This window comes from Choristoneura fumiferana, chromosome 20 (genome assembly GCF_025370935.1).
Source record: "Choristoneura fumiferana chromosome 20, NRCan_CFum_1, whole genome shotgun sequence".
Classification (NCBI taxonomy): Eukaryota; Metazoa; Arthropoda; class Insecta; order Lepidoptera; family Tortricidae; genus Choristoneura; species Choristoneura fumiferana.
The window spans coordinates 15,886,696-15,904,029 of record NC_133491.1 but is presented as its reverse complement, the minus strand read 5'-3'; the positions used below and the strand labels follow the sequence as shown (position 1 = coordinate 15,904,029).

Here is a 17,334-nt window from a genome sequence, read left to right as displayed (position 1 = left end):
TTCCATTTAATGTATCCACCTCGTAGGCAAAATAAGTATACAGAATGGGTTCCATATACATATAACCACACCAATTGGCAAATATTTGTATACGCCGTTTGATTCATAAATATGTATCCAGACTGCAACAACAAACCTTGTCTGACTGCATAGAATCGTAAGTTGTATATTTAACTGATTTGACAATTCACGAAAACAGTGCGGACTTGTCACTGCATACGTCTATCTCACGATTATTCTATGACGCACTTGACAGTCCTTAGATTGAATTGACTTGTAAATATTGAGTATTTCAGTTAGGGTCATTCTCAGAAAGGTGCACTAAGCATTTTTTTTGTTTTTATTTTAATTATTTGTTAATTGTTAGTGGTTTGTTGTTTGCAAATTATAGATGCTTCAGTGGATCTGTCCTCAGTGGATGACCCGAACAATGATCGCTTTGGCTTAGTCGATATTATGACCACTCTGGACGTTTCCAAGTATTTGGTGATCTTGATGGTGTATTAAATATATCCATACCAATTTTCATCCAGCTCACTCCAGTCAGTTCATCCCCATTTTCTCCCTTAAGGGTTGCTTTTGGAGATAAAAATAAGTACCTATGTTCAGCCCTTGACAGTCGAAACCAGTCGGTTCGACGTGATACCGGAACAGACAGAGTTACTTTCAATTCATCACTCCATAGTATAAAAAAGACGCTTTTTTGTCTGTACGCTTAGATCTTTCAAACTACGCAACGGATTTTGATGCGGTTTTCACAAATAAATAGTGTGATTCACGGTGTCTATGTATACCGTAACCGTGTTGTGCCGGAACGGATCACCAGTATATAATATTATTTTAATGGAGTATGGATTCGTAGTATGTATGTCCCTGCCGCGCATGCAGGTTACGAAAGAGACAGACATGTAATCTTAACAAAACAGTAATTCTTCAAAACGAATCAAAATATCAAATCGTGTTTACATATTTACGGCACAAGCTTGCCGTTCCAAAATTCCGTTTACGGAAAGTAAGCAAATCTTTTGTGGGAAACTGTGTGAGATTTTACAATAAAGTTCCTGTAGAAGCATGGAAATTGCCACACAACTCTTTTAAAGAATACATAAAGAGTGCACTTCTGAAGAAAGCTTACTATAAAGTTGAGGAGTACTTATGTGATGATGCGACATGGCCTAAACTGAAAGCCGATGAAAATTAGGATGTTGATGTGTGATGTGATGTATTCGTGTTTGTGTATGTGTGTGTTTTTATGTCGGTGTATAAATAAGTGTTGTGAAGTGTGACTTGGCAGTGTCCCGGCGCATTTCGTGTCTAGTTTCGGTTCTGTTGCCGTTGTCCACGTTGCAGAATTTAATTTAAAATATTTATTGGTTTGACATTTGGAGACCTTATACATCTCCATTTCTTTATTTTAATAATTATTTAAGTTTTTGACATTGGAGGCTTTTTACACTCTGAAGATTGTATAATTTGGTTAATTAAATTAGTTACTTTGACATTCAGAGACTATATACATCTCTGAATTATTTAGATTAGGAATTTTATTTATTGTTAACTCAGGGACTTTCTACATCCCCTTGCTATATAGTAATTTTTATTAACTCAGGGACTTTATACATCCCTTGCTATATTTAAGGCTGTATATTGTTAAGCTTATGGATTTTAAACGTGTATATTTTTAGTTTAATTTCTAGTCACAGGCCCGCGACGTCGAAGCTCCCAAGACGATCCCATAGAGCTTATGGAACGGAAGCAATACCATGCACTCGGTACCGCTCTGCTTTCAGAGCATGACATGAGTTCGTGTGAGCTAACTTTGGGGCGGCAGACGTGAGCTTGCTTCGGAATCCAAAAGTTTAATGGTTACTTGACCTGAAATGTAAATTTCAGAATTAAATTATTATTATTATATTATTATTATTTAATTTATGACGGTGGAAGCAGTCTACACTTCCTGAACGTAGATTATAGTTAGAGTTTAGTTTTGTAACTAAGGGACCCCATACATCCCTGTATTATTATTTATTATTATTTGTATTTTCTTTTATTTCATTGTATACTGTAGTTTTTAAGTATTTTATTTGTAATTATTTTATGTTGAAAAAATGACTTTCTGCCAAGTTTCTTGCGGCGCATTCTTCTTGGCAATGATGGTCTTTCCGAAAGCGCTGGTAGTTTTAAAAAAATGAGTGTAAAAGTGCCCATTGCGGCCTATTTACTGAATAAATGATTTTGATTTTGATTTTGATTTTGATGAATCAAACGGCGTATACAAATATTTGCCAAATTGGTGTGGTTATATGTATATGGAACCCATTCATGTAAACTTATTTTTGCCTACGAGGTGGATACATTTAAATGGAATTTATTTAAGTATGCAACTTTCTGAAGCATTTTGTGATTACATAATACTGAAAAAGTTTAATGAATACAATTTTTTGGTGTCAGTAATAGATAAATATTTTTGATACAATGTATGACTACATATTTATGCAACCTTGTTTCTGTATACATATTTTTAGACGTGACTGTACCTACATAATTTCGTGGAAGTTAACAGTATTCAGTTTTAACTAATAACTAATATTAAGCAAAAAACATAATAAACAATAACAATAAACAGTGTTATTTTGGCGGACTAGGTAAGGTCAGCGCGTTTTTGGAGAATTCTAACTATTTTGCCAGGTGGGTCGAAGTGTCAAGGTCTGTGCATTCATTTAGGATAGAATGGATTATTCTTACGTTTCAATCGTTAATAAGTAGACATCGGATTTTATGCATATGCATATTTGCCTAAGCAAATGCATATATAGTATATTTTTTATCGAGGGACTAAAATAAGCCAATATATACCCGAGGTGGTTAGCCACCCGAGCTTTACCGAGGGTGTCTATTTATCCGAGGGTTTATATTGACGAGTCGAGGTGAAAACTCTATTTTTCACTTCGATTGCGAGAAAAAATAGTCATTTCTGTGAAAGAATTAATGCGTTTCTTATTGGTTTTTAAATATTTTCTTCTAGATTTCGTCGGCAAGAGATTATCAATTACGTCTTTGCTCTTTGCTCAACGTCATAATTTTCACTATCACTTGACGACATTGTCAGAATAATCAATTTTTTAAGATTATTTTTTTATATATACGCTCTCGGTAAGTATCTTTTTCCAACCAGACACAACAAAATCGCATCAGCGAAATGGTCCATACGCAAACTGGAATAAATAGAATGGCGCCACCTTCTATGCGGAATAAGCATAGAACTATGACCGGGTATACTAAGAACGTAACATTTTCGTCACGAAAATGGTCCACACACAATCCTATTTTATGCCAAAAACTAAGCAAGTACTGGCTGTTTGAGTTTATCTAAGTCACTCGAAGTAAATTAACAAAATAATTACTTTTATTCCCTAGGGACTAAAGTACTCACTTTACTCCCGCCTCGTAAAGCTATATTGCGTTTCCCGATCGCACTTTTTTCGGTTAGTAGCGGGAGGTAGGTATAGAGAGCTAGGTGATGATGACATGTGGCACACCCTTTCCAAACAAGTCGAGGCGCCAAATAAAAAGTTTTTTCCAATGACGTCAGTTGACGTAGAGAGGTCGTTTTCTTACGTCACTGGCAGCAAGTGGTGGCTTGTTAATTGGCCTCGTATAAACAGTTTTTCAAGACAAGCCAGCGCTGGCTGCCACCACTGGCGGGAATAGAGCGCTAGCCTATTTATCAAGCCATTGCAGTAAACTCCGCAAAAATAGTCCAGGAATTAAATGAATCCAGTTGGCCTCATCTATACAGCTCGGGCCTGTTACTGACTTCGTCTAAACCTTGCTTATACTCTTGTATAAACCACCTTCGGTGACGTTTCGTTTCAGGAAGGAGGAAGGATCTCTCCGCATGATGAATGCGGAGAAACTTCTCAAGACGCTGCCAGTGCTGCAAGCACAGCTGGACGCGCTCCTAGAGTTCGACTGTACCGCCAACGACCTCACCAACGGCGTCATCAACATGTGCTTTATGCTGCTGTTTCGGGATCTCATCAGGTTAGTGCTACTGTGGTAGACATTAACCGTACTATACTTGTTGGGAGCCAAGAATCAGACAGGTACAGTGCCGGCTTTAGGCGGTGGCGATCGGGGAAAGCTCAACTTAACCACTTAATTTTAATACCTATTTTTATCGATCTGAAGGAGAAATAGGCTCGGCGTATTAACTTTCATAGACTTATCTCGTAGGAGTGAGTACGATATGAGTATTCTGTCTAACAAACGCGACCTGTCATTTTGTCGCTTATCATATCTAAAAGGGCGCTAAAGGCAGGACTCGCCCGGGGCGTTTAGATGGTAAAGCCGGCCCTGGTAGTGGCAGGGCACTTGATTAACCGACTGAATAATTTAAGGTGGTTGCGCAATGGCCTGTTTGGTCTGCTTGAAGGCTGTACCAGGATCAAATGAAGTAGCGTGAAATCTGTGAGTGAGATTAACGACGGGAGAAGTAGCGTGCGAACAAAGAGGCCATACCCGACAATAGATGGATGGAGGCTGATTTGATCAGGCAGTCGCACTAGTGGCTAAAACGACGGTTCCGTCCTCTTATTTCGTGTTCCCTTGTAAACCTAACAAGTAACTGTGAAAATTTGATTATTTGCTGCTCAACTAGAAAAAAACCTATAAAAAGTCTTGTAAGTTGTAACAGAACTGGGTCTCCTCAGATTGGCGTCTATTTTTAATAAGTATTGTTATCTATTCCAGATTGTTCGCGTGCTACAACGACGGAATCATCAACCTGCTGGAGAAATACTTCGACATGAACAAGAAGAACTGTCGCGACGCTCTCGACCTCTATAAGAAGTTCCTCATCCGAATGGATAGGGTCGGAGAGTTTCTTAAGGTAACGTTCTACATTATACCAATTCTCCTCCTTAGTCGGTCCTTCGTATTGGGAATTCAGACCCCGGAAAATTACATCCACAGCTCAAACTTTTTCATCACTTAAGCTCTGAAAGTAGGTTGCATTTAACTTGAAATCCGTGTTGTAAGTTCGATTTACATCTTTAGGGATGTAAGTAAATTTAAAAATCGAATGAATCTCCTTTGTATTCACGAACTGGTAAACAAGGAGATTGTAATGCGTAATACTTGCCTCCAAACCTCCATGCTGGCATAATGCTGCTGGCCAGTGCTAGCTGAATGTGCCAAAGCCAAAGAGCGCGAGCCATTAAAAAAAAAGACGGTTTGGCGCGATAAATTTTCCTCCTGCTCTTTTACAAATTGCGTATACATTTATAATGGTTTTTCTTTATTTCCTCGCATTTGTGATGAAAAGTAGAGTGTTCAACTCGCGTGTAAATGATCAATTACAACCCTTGTTTATAAATCTACTATTTACGTCAAAATATGACAGAAAGACAGTCTTACAAAATAATCTATTTAAACAGCGTGCTAGTTTGTCGGCTTTACTATGAATAGAAACTAGAAACCTAGATGAGACTAAAATGTTTATGGCCTACGCTAGCTGACGCGGTTTGCAGGGAGCGGGTGGACGCATATTGAAAAAAAGTATGAGCATGAGCAGCGCTAACTATATATAGGATAGGAAAGAAAACAGTTTGGACTATCTCTGACGTACAGTCGAACAAATTGAATCATGACCCAGAGTGGAACCTTTGTGCTACTAATGTCATGATGACATCTCATAATTTTGTTTAAGAAATCATAGGATTCGATTTGTAGCATTCGAACATGGCGGACGTAGACAATATCTAATTTTACTATTTCTGTTTCTTTGGCTAGTTGAAGTATAATTTTGATAGTGTTTTATGCGGCGATTAACCTTAACAGTGATCACAAAATTCTATATTGCTCTTGTTTCTGACATTTTTTAATGCGCAAGTTGTCGCCACGTAGTTTCTGGAATTTTACTATCAAGTTGCAAAAACTACAATCACCGTACAACGTCCCTCTCAAAGAGAGTACTTTGACACTGGCGAAATTGTCCTATTAATTAGGACAGAAAAGCCATATTTTAAAAGAGAAGAAGAAGAAATCATAGTGAAATTGATTATTAAAAGGTCCCTGGGCCATGATTCAACTTGTTCGACTGTACACTAATAAGAACGTTCTCTCTAGCGTTACCGGTTTCAGTAAATTCTATACCTGTGGTTCCATCACACCTTGACAAAAGCCACGGATTGGTCGGAAACATGTCGACCATATCGATATGTATGAAATCACAGTATATTCACTAAGCCTTCTTTTATTCCAGGTTTGCGAAAATGTGGGTATCGACAAAGGCGACATCCCAGACCTGACTAAAGCGCCTAGCAGTTTACTGGATGCTTTAGAAGGGCACCTCGCGACGCTTGAGGGCAAAAAGGGATCCGCTGCCAATACCCCCACACAAACTGCCAGGTAACTACCATGGCCATAAATAGTATAGTTGAAAAATTATGAACTGAGCTTGTTCACTTAAAGCATACATGAGCTCAGTTCAAAATGTTTCCGACTATACAAGGGCCCGCCCGGAATTCTCTTTGAGAGTCTTTGAAGGAGTTTTTTTGTAAGGCCTTGCTTACCAAAGCTGTTGCTTATTATCAAAACCCGTTAATTTGTATTTTTAAGCGCTTTTAATAGAGGGTATTTTCGTAGGCGCACCTACATGTCTATGAATTTTTGTATTAATAAGTGACATGTTTGAATTAAATGAATAGGGTACTTTATTTACTAGTGATAAATGACAAACCACGAGTTCAAAGTATATCATACTATACTTGGTTTGGATATGTATTTAACTAAATGTAAACAAACTTCAGCTGCCAGATTTGGTAAATTGGTAAATTCAAAGATTTTAAACATTTTACTCAGTGGCGTCTTTAGCCCATGTAGCGCTCGTGTGCAATTATTACTTTAGCGCCATCTAGGAAGCGCGCGGCCAAAATGTAATAGGTACAAAGTGCCGCGGCCGGCGCCCCTAACACCGCTGCGCCCGTGTGCAGCGCACACCCTGCACTATAGGTAAAGACGCCTCTGATTTTACTTATCTATCATTGTAATACAAACGTAAAAGAAATGTAAATGTTTAGATAGTTTAATGGGGGAATATCAACATTTAAACACACCAATTGACGTTGTTTTGTTTACATTTAGTTAAATACTTATCCAAACGAAGTATAAGATACAGTAAAGTATAGAATACTTGCGTCATATTACGATCAAATTATCTAGAGAAAATGTAGTGTAAATAAAAATCTAAGAAAAATCTCAACTTAGGTTTTTACTCTCAATCAATTACCTTGCTGTAGGATGTCTTACTTGTGAAATACGAAAGTTTCCGAGAAAATACTATGGGAAAGGATCATTCACTAGGTACTGTATAAAACATGCGACAACCCCCACTTCTTCTTTACTTTTCTCACAAGTTCTTTACACCTTATTCCAGCGCTCAAAAGAACGTAGCGAGTGTGATGGGAGCTCTGTCCTCGACGTCCTCTTCGTTCGGCAACGCTGCGGCGTCGTCCCGCCTCGACAAGGCGTCCAACGGCGCCGGCCTGTTTATAGACGACTCGCTGGCCGCCCAGGCGTTGGCTGAGGAACAGGCTGCCATGAACCAGTATAAGGTAAAACTGGTGGAACTATGAGAATATTTAATGGGGTAGATGCCAATCACCAATTGACGTAATTGAATCACGTGCCAGGGTGGAACCTTTGTGCTATATATCATAGCGAAATTGATAATGAAAAGGTCCGCGATTCAGTTTCCTAGACTGCACGGTCGGTTCTCTAACTTAATGTATCTACTTTTTCATACTAGTTGTATAGAAAAGCGGATACTTATGTTAGGGCACCGATTGCGTAAGTAGCTAGAAATGAGGATTGTTTGTCAAAAAATTAAATAATTTGGTTAATCGAAAATCAATTTCGTTTTCTGGGCTGAAATCAGGAGATTGTACAACATGTGAATAAAACGCGCTATCACCAAAGGCATATCCAACCGAGTCGCGAGGCGAGGGTTTTAGTTAAGTCGAGAGTAAAAGAGGGTGCTGAACCCTAATTGAAAAATGCACGGCTCGTGGAGACGTCGCAAGCAAGCAAGACGTCGAAAGCTCTCAGAACAGTTTAGATTTCGGTTCTAGTTGGCAGATTTTCTGCCAAAATAATGAATCATTATCTTATCTTGAAATCTGGAATTTCGCCGAAACCGAAACCGAATATTCGGTCGAACACTAGATTATTATAGGTAAAAGAGGGTCCTAGATGTAGTATTTTCACAGCACATACATTTCAGGTGCATTTATTGCAAGGGGAAGGGTGGACGGGCGAGGAGGAAGTGTCCGAGATCCTAGTAAGATATAGCGATTGGCATATGTGTTTAACGCTACGGGACATGACGTAACGGTGCTTTGTACGTTGGGATTTGTATGTGTGTGTTATTGTATTGTACTCTTTCAGGTGACACTTGGGTTTGATTCGCGTCTGATTAGTTTCAAGGAACTTTGAAGTCGGAACTACATTTTGACGTTATTAGCAGAAGGTTAATAGGGCATATAGACGCTACAAAAAGTCCTAAGATCAGAAGGGCTGCTACGAAATTCTAAAATCGAAGTTCGTATTGTACCGTCTCTCTCACTCTCGTATTAAATAATGCAAACGTCAGCGGGACGGCAAGATACGAAGTTCGAATTTTGCCTGACTGCACTTATCGAAAATCAATCAAATCGATGGCGACCGACGACGCAATAGGGGTTGTGCGTTTAATTATAACCCTAATTTATTCACCCCGATTTATCTATTCGAATTTTGATACTGTTCCGTACGAAGGTAGAGTTTAAAAAAATCGTATAGAACTATACGGTTTTCTCACACGCAATAATCGGTACCGGTCGGACGGTGCAGTTCGATCGTTAGGATTTTTCGTAGCATCTGTGGGCCCTATATAAGCGACACGCTATCACGCTATTTGGAGTTGAAATAAAAAATACAAAAAGACTCCAAAAAACCAATCATAATTTGATTGCTTAGTAGCGACATCTCTTGTCTGGGTGAGTGTGACGTCTCTCGATGAGAGCGGAACATAGATGTCGCTAGTGCTGCTACATAAGTAGCGTAGTAGAAATAAGCAACCTGAGATATGTATGCATAGGAAAAATTCGTGTCTAGATTCCTATCCAGCGGTGGTGTAGGGGTTATAGCACGCAGCACGGATTGCTGAGGACCTGGGTTCGATTCCCAGCGCTGGTCTCTTTTTCTGGTTTTTCTGTGCATCCATGTCTCAGTTTGTATTTTCGATACGCTATCATCGCATTAGCGATTAGCGATCAAGTTTTTGGCCAAGCGTCAAACAATTGACAGTGTTTAAAGCGACACATTGTTTGACAGTTCGTAGTTTTCTGACAGTTCCTTGGAACAAATGAGGGTATTATTAAAGCACAGGATGTTTCAGTTGGCGGGAATCTAAAATCTTAAATAGGTTTCTTACTCATCACGATTTCATTGTTGGTTCAGGGTGTAGTTCATAAAGTTGACATCTTTACACCGGGTCGATAGTTTATACAGTATGAAATTTTAAAAGGGTTACATAATAAGTGTATTGTATAGCTCAGCTAATGCACGAAAGTATAGTGTATTAGCACAATTGTTTCAATTTAAGTTTTCCATACATTGAATGAAAAGTATGACCATCCTATATCCCACAAATTAATATGTTACATTGTTGAGCATTAACTGAGCTATAAAATAAACACTAATTTTGTATCACTTAAAATATCACCCTGTAGTGTAATTTTCTTACGGCCATTTTTTTTAGTACAGATACAGATACAGATGTAGTAGTAAAAAGTAGTAGTAACGCGATGGCAAAACATTATTCAATAGATCTGTAATTCCTTTTGTATTTTTAACTACAGGTCAACAAGCTTCAACTATTTGTACGAAACCCATTTATGTTGAACAAGGCGAATAAACAAAACTTTCGTTGCTTACTGAACTTAACTTGTAGTTATCATTTGTTAAATGGAAATAAAATATTTATTCAACAGTGTCCTTTGTTATTAAAGTTAGTTTTATAAAACGTTCCAAGCGCCGCATTCTGCTGCGTAATGAATTTTATTGGGGGTGTCTGTATTTAGAACTATGCTTTAAGTATTTTTCACGCTTCTAATAGTAGCGTTTCTTGTTGATATTTCACACGCAGAATTAAGCTATCCTTTCGGAATCAAAATTGTTATGTTAGTTAAAAGTTTGCGCTATGCCTCTGTGCAAAAAATCACGTTGAATATGTTGCTCCGCTAAAACGTGGAAGAATAACAAACAATCGTTCCACAGGCTATATACTACGAAGTGCAAACTTCTCAAAGTTCGAAATTCGTATCTTGCCGTCCCGCTGGCGCTTATAATATTTAATACGAGAGCGAGAGAGACGGTATGATGCGAACTTCGATTCTCGAATTTCGTAGTAGCCCCCCGTATCGATGATTTCAACACACATAATAGTTACAAACAAAAGTTACAAAAATAGTTGAAATACAAAATATGAAATAATATATAATTTTATATGTGTGAGTGAAAAGGTCCCGCCTCAGCATAAATGCGGGCTCCTGGGATGGAGTCAGCGCTGGTCTTCCGGCGGGACCACAGTAGTTTGCTTTATAGATATGAGAGACGAGCATCGTAACCTAATGACGGTTAACACTAATGAGAATAGATTTTGTATTAGCTGGCTATCTTTAGAAATTAACATGAAGTCTTTAAAATAATTTACACGCTTGAAACTATAGCCATCAGCCAACACTATGTTCTATAATTATGTTTATCTACATGCATATCATAACTTCCCTATTATATGTTCAGAAACGACTATCAAATGGCCTTTATTAAGAAACCTGGTATCTGCGGGTGCATCTTAATGTTCACATTAAAGTACAGTGCATCTTAATGTTTACATTAAAGTATCGGTAATACTTTTTTTAACAATGCATATCTGTACATATTGTAGAAAACTTATGACATGCATGTAGATAATAATTATTATTCAAAGTCAAAGTCAAAGTCAAGTCAAAGTCAAAATACAGGCCATATCTGAACATATTATAGAAAACTTATGATATGCATGTAGATAAAGTTATGTATGCGGCTATACATAATTAGGCATTAAAACACTCGTGTGATCCTATTATGAAACTCGCCTTCGGCTCGTTTCATAAAACCACACTCGTACTTTAATGCCTCTCATTATGCACCAGCCACATAAATAACTATTTAAACTGTCGTGATTTCCACTCATAACTGTTACTGCACCCGGAACTTATCACGTTAACAAAACTAGCAATAATTACCTCGAAGTAACAGCCATATTACAGTGGCCGTGGTCAGGAGTAAACTGAAGTGTAGGGTACGTTTGCTTTGCAGCGCGAGTCTTAAGCCTGCGTTTCTACCAGAGATGTGCGAGTATTTGTTGCGAGAAATGTGTTTTTCATGCACCAATTAGGAGGGTGCGATGTACTAGGTGGGGCTAATGAAATCTATCGCAGCGCTCATAGTGGCCAAAAGAAGAAATAATCTAGGCTCTGTCATCTGTCATACTCATGAATCTGTCATTAACAAAACAATTTGTATAGACTTTAGCTACCTAATTTTAGTAATAGATGTTTGTGTTATGAAGCGAGCTTGAATTATTGAACACTGTCCCTGTTTTGTTCTTAATTCCTCTACATCTCGGACATGTCCAGCAACAATTTTCCTTATGAAACGGTTTGTGGTTGAAATTTTATATTGAGTGATACCTAGAATACCTACTCACAAAACCGGTGTTCAAAATGATACTCATTTTGATCTGAAAACGATATATTACTAGCGATATAAGAACAAGATAGCTTTATCTTTTCATTTTACAGTAAAAGTACAACTAAACATGAAATAAACAAACCCTGACATAACGAAAATAAAACACATTATTTGAATAAATTTTACTTACCTCTATAGGCACATTGCCACATCAGCTCATATACGAGTGCGAGTGCACTACAATATGAGCTGACGCAGCGCTAACGTTCCTGGAACCGGGGACGCGGCGGTGGGAGCACGCCGCAAGCTTTAGCTTAAGTTAGTTCCCAACTGTACGTCGATGTAACTACTCGTAGACATACCTAGTGATCAATAAATCAAGTATATAAAATAAAGCTTTCCTTGAAGAGTCCCAGTGGAAGAGGAACCCCACATTGGTGACCCCGACGTGATAAATAGACGTGATAAATAAAAGTGATTATTAAACGCGGTTATATAAAATATAAAATAAGAGACGGAGTCAAGGAAATGGCGCAAAGTGGAGCCGCAGTTGTAAAAACAACACAAGGACAGCCACCTCAGAGACAGCCACCTCAAGACCAGTCGCAACAAGAGCAACCACAGATAGACCCTCAAGCACCTGCAGCACAACCGGCAGTGGAAGTCATGGCGCTGACAGTGTCAAGCCGCATTCCAGATTTTTGGACAGATCAACCAAGGATCTGGTTCATACGCGCGGAGGCCGTACTAACACCACAGCGGGCAGGCGACGACGCAAAATTCGACATGGTAGTGTCCAAGCTGCCTAAAGAAATCATATTGAGGTTGACTGATTTGTTGACCAATCCGCCAGCGAACAACAAGTATGAGACCCTGAAAAACAAGCTATTAAATATGCTGGAGGACTCAAAGAACAGACAAATCGAGAAACTGCTGGGGGAAATGGATTTAGGTGACCAAAAACCCTCCCAATTACTCCAGCAGATGAGGAATTTGGCCAAAGACAATTTCCCCGAAGACACATTGAGAATTTTGTGGCAGAACCGGTTGCCGACAACAGTACGGGCAGTTCTAATAGCATCAAGGGAAGCAAGCTTGGAGACCCTGGCCAACATAGCAGATGATGTGGCCGAGGCCACAAGAACCCGGCACGTGTCCGAGGTAGCGACGTACGGTACTACTCTACAAAAAAAAGACGCATCGGAGCCAAGGACGCACGATGCCTCAGCGCTTATACTGGCAGAAATAGCCAAACTCAATGTGAGAATGAACGACATGGAACGTGAACGAGGGAGATCTTATCAGCGACGTTATGATAAGGCGCGCGGATCTCGGTCCGCATCCAGGATGCGCAGTAAGTCACGACGACCGCGGCAAGCTGGGAAATCGAATTATTTATGTTTTTATCATTTCCGATTCCGTGAAAAGGCTGTGAAGTGCGTACAGCCATGTGCTTGGGAAAAATCGGAAAACCAGTAAACATAGTACAAAAGCCGGCGGAAATTTGTACTATGTTACCCGGCCGCCGATTACGTGTAATGGACTACAATAGTGGTTTAAACTTTTTAGTGGACACGGGAGCAGACATTTCGGTGATTCCCGCAGTTAAAAAAAATCGTGCCGTAGGTTCGGATTATAAACTTTTTGCCGCGAACGGTACGCAAATACAGACTTATGGTGTAAAAACAATGGTGTTGGACTTAAAACTTCGCCGACCGTATCGATGGAACTTTGTGTTAGCGGACGTAAACCAACCTATTTTAGGTGCAGACTTTCTAAGTGCTCACAAACTATTAGTGAACATTAGTGAACGTAAGCTAATCGATCAAGTGACAGATTTAGATGTAGCAGCTGTAATGGTGAGTAGTATCAACCTTCAATTTATACAGTCGATGAGAACCATCCTTACCGTAGTTTGTTGTCCGAATTTCCAACCATCACCAAACCCGCATCATTTAAGGAAATTCCGGAACACAATGTTGTTCATCATATCGAGACAACAGGTCCACCGGTTTACGCTCGTGCAAGGCCGTTGCCGCCAGATAGGTTAAAAAAAGTAAGACAAGAATTCCAACTTATGCAAGAATTGGGAATATGTAGACCCTCCAAAAGCGCATGGGCTAGTCCCCTACATGTCGTGACAAAAAAAAACGGTGATATCCGACCCTGTGGGGACTATCGCATGCTGAACGCGGTTACAAAACCAGATCGGTACCCGATACCAAGGCTACATGATTTCACGTATAACTTAGCTAATAAAAATGTATTTTCAAAATTGGATATAAATAGGGCGTATCATTGCATCAGCGTAGCCAAAGAGGACATAGAAAAAACCGCAATAATTACCCCTTTCGGTTTATTTGAATTCCCCAAAATGGGTTTTGGAATGCGGAACAGTGCTCAATCATTCCAACGGTTCATGAACAACACAGTACTGGAAGGTCTGAATTTCCTTTTTTGTTACCTAGACGATATCCTTATCGCTAGCGACACAGAAGCGCAGCATAAGGAACATCTAAGGTCGGTATTTGAGAGATTTGAGAAATTCGGAATAACAATAAATTTAGCTAAGTGTATACTAGGACAGACGAGACTCAGTTTTTTAGGTCACGAAGTATCTAAGGAAGGCATTAGACCGTTAGACGAAAAAATTAAGGCCATCGTAGAATTTCCAAAACCGCAAACAGTTGAACAGTTGCGCAGGTTCTTAGGCATGCTAAATTTTTACCGTCCTCATATACCTAATGCTGCTAGTATTCAGTCAGAGCTAGATAAGTACCTAGGTAATACAAAAAAACATGACAAGACATCAGTAGCGTGGACCAAAGAAGCCGAAAGAAGTTTTGAACTGTGCAAGGCCAGTCTTCAAAAAGCCGCGATTCTATCGCATCCGCGGGGAGATACAGCTTTGGCCTTGATGACAGACGCATCCGATATTGCGGCTGGTAGTGTACTGCAGCAACGTGTAAATAACACCTGGCAGCCGTTAGGTTTTTACTCAAAAACAATACAGTACGTATGACCGTGAACTTTTGTCGATTTATATGGGAGTGGTCCATTTCCGAAAAATTTTTGAAGGTCGACCGCTGACAATCTATACAGACCATAAGCCATTATGTTACGCGTATAACAAGCTAGGAAAAAATGACAAAGAGTTACCTAGGCGCACGCGCCAGTTACTCTTTATCAGTGAATTTACAACCGATATTAAACATATTAGCGGTCAAGAAAACGTGGTCGCTGACACGTTATCTCGAATAGAAACAATATGCTGTCCCACGGTAATCGATTACGAACAACTCGCAAACGAGCAAGCTAGCGACGATTACATACTGCGTGCGACGCAAAACATTAGGGATCGCACGGCAGACAGCAAAATCGTGTTAAAATCAGTTTTAATACCAACGTGTAATAAATTTATTTATTGTGAAATGTCAACACCAGAAGTGAGACCGTATTTACCGGAAAGTTTTCGACGCCAAGCTTTTGATAGTATACATAACTTAGGGCACCCCGGTATCCGTTCTACCAGGAAACTAGTTAAGAAAAGATTTTTCTGGCCTAACTTAGAGAAGGATGTAGGTGCATGGGCAAAGGCTTGTATAAATTGTCAGCGATCGAAAGTCAATAGGCATACGGTATCTAGAATAGGAACGTTCGAGGACGCAGAAAGATTCGAGCATATCCATGTAGATTTAGTTGGCGCACTGCCGACATCTCCACAAGGATACAAATACCTCGTAACGATTATCGATAGAGGATCTCGATGGCCGGAAGTTTTTCCGATAACCGATATAACGGCAGAGGTCGTAGCAAAAAACATTTTTGAGGGATGGATAGTACGTTACGGTTGTCCACTAAGGTTGACAACAGACCAAGGCAGACAATTTGAAAGTAGCCTATTCAAGTAACTTATGAAATTATTAGGTGTGAACAAAATTAGAACTACTGCCTATAATCCAAAAGCAAACGGTAGAATTGAGAGGTTCCATCGATCTTTGAAGGCCGCACTGATGGCAAGAATGCAGAACAATAGTTCGTGGATAGATGAACTACCTTTAGTAATGTTAGGGTTGCGAGCTGCAGGCAGATCCGATAACGGAGTCAGCCCGGCGGAGACAACGTTCGGACAGACGCTACGTTTACCAGGAGACTTTTTTAATAGTCTAAGTAAACCAGAGCCCAGTGAACCATCACAGTTTGTAAAAAATATTCGTGAAGCAATTCATAAGTTAAAACCCGTCTCCACTAATTCTCGTAACAATCAGACTTTGTTTATACATCCTGATCTGCATTCATGCGAATATGTATTTATAAGAAATGATACAGTACGCAAGTCGCTCCAACCACCTTATGATGGACCTTTTAGAGTATTAGAAAGAGGCCCTAAAGTATATTTAGTTCAGATAGTTAATAAGCAAGTCAGAATTTCGATAGATAGGCTAAAACCGGCGTACGTGTTAAATACGAGTGACGATGGTACAAACACAAGCGTCACAAGTACGGACAACACGACGCAAACAACAGACAGCTCAAGCGACGTAGATACGGTGCCTACGACACCAAGGCAAGAACCGCAACAATATGTCACTAAAAGAGGACGTGTGGTAACAAAACCCGTAACTTTTAAGGATATGTACTATTACTAAGAGTAGATTAAATTATTAGGTTAAGTAAAACCATTACCCGCACAAGTCATTGGTTCTCGTAGACTTGTGAATTGAATGTCGATTATCGCCACTATTCGTAAAAATAAGTATTTTAAGTTAAGTATTCATAAGCGGTAGCGATAAACAACAGCGTTTTACTTGTACCACACATAAACTTACGTTGCAATCTGAAACCAGGTCGCGAATTATCGCGCGTAGTTCGTTCAAAGTATTAGTAAGTTTTATATTGTTAAATCACAATAAATTACCTTAGTGACATAGTTAAATAACACAGCTAATCATTACTGAACTAGGTTAAAAATCTAGAAAATAATGAGACGCAGCAATGACTTTACTTATAAAACAGAATAATATTTTTATAAAAGTATTACTACCTAAACAAACGAGTAGAAAGTAACTCGACTAATCTTTAAGTATATATTTTAGTAGTTATTCTGCTACCAGTGTAATTGGCATTATGGGCTGGGGGCAAAGCAAGGACGAAGAAAAAGAGTCCCATAACACGGTCGCTATCGCCCAAGTGAAGAATTTTTCGGGGCAAGTTGAATCTAAACTTAATTATGTGGGAATAGCTCTCATAGTGATATGTGCCGTATTGACCGTGCTTTTATTGTACATCATACGACGCAAGTGTAAAGATTACACCCAGTCCTGGGTGCGGCGAGCCATGGAGAAGGCGTCACCGCCTCTAGCTGCAGTCAGGGTTATCCCGGAAAGCCTGCAGCAGCAGGCCGTCCCAGTAAATGCCCAACAAGTTGTGTATTAGTTAGTAAGTAAGTGTTTAAATAAAACAACATGTTTTAAAATGTAATTTTGATTTATTTAAAAAGCATCCATAATGTATTAATTATTTTTACAACAATGTTTCTTTAATCAATTTCAGTTT

The 17,334-nt window shown here is 39.3% G+C and overlaps 2 protein-coding genes across 2 annotated transcripts in view; both read left to right on the top strand.

The window, feature by feature from the left end:
- Positions 1 to 3,857: 3,857 nt before the first annotated feature.
- LOC141439282 (phosphatidylinositol-binding clathrin assembly protein-like) overlaps positions 3,858 to 17,334 on the top strand; it is a 31,711-nt gene continuing 18,234 nt past the window's right edge. Inside the window, exons 1-5 of the mRNA XM_074103538.1 lie at positions 3,858 to 4,044; positions 4,753 to 4,891; positions 6,266 to 6,411; positions 7,439 to 7,616; positions 8,285 to 8,341. Coding sequence (XP_073959639.1) covers positions 3,899 to 4,044; positions 4,753 to 4,891; positions 6,266 to 6,411; positions 7,439 to 7,616; positions 8,285 to 8,341 — 666 coding nt within the window. The 5' untranslated portion in view covers positions 3,858 to 3,898. The remainder of the gene's footprint in view (positions 4,045 to 4,752; positions 4,892 to 6,265; positions 6,412 to 7,438; positions 7,617 to 8,284; positions 8,342 to 17,334) is intronic.
- Positions 12,307 to 17,214, top strand: LOC141439352 (uncharacterized). Its single transcript, XM_074103638.1, has 3 exons — positions 12,307 to 13,132; positions 14,247 to 14,298; positions 16,893 to 17,214. Exons 1-3 carry the CDS (start codon positions 12,307 to 12,309, stop codon positions 17,212 to 17,214), a joined length of 1,200 nt encoding a protein of 399 aa, XP_073959739.1.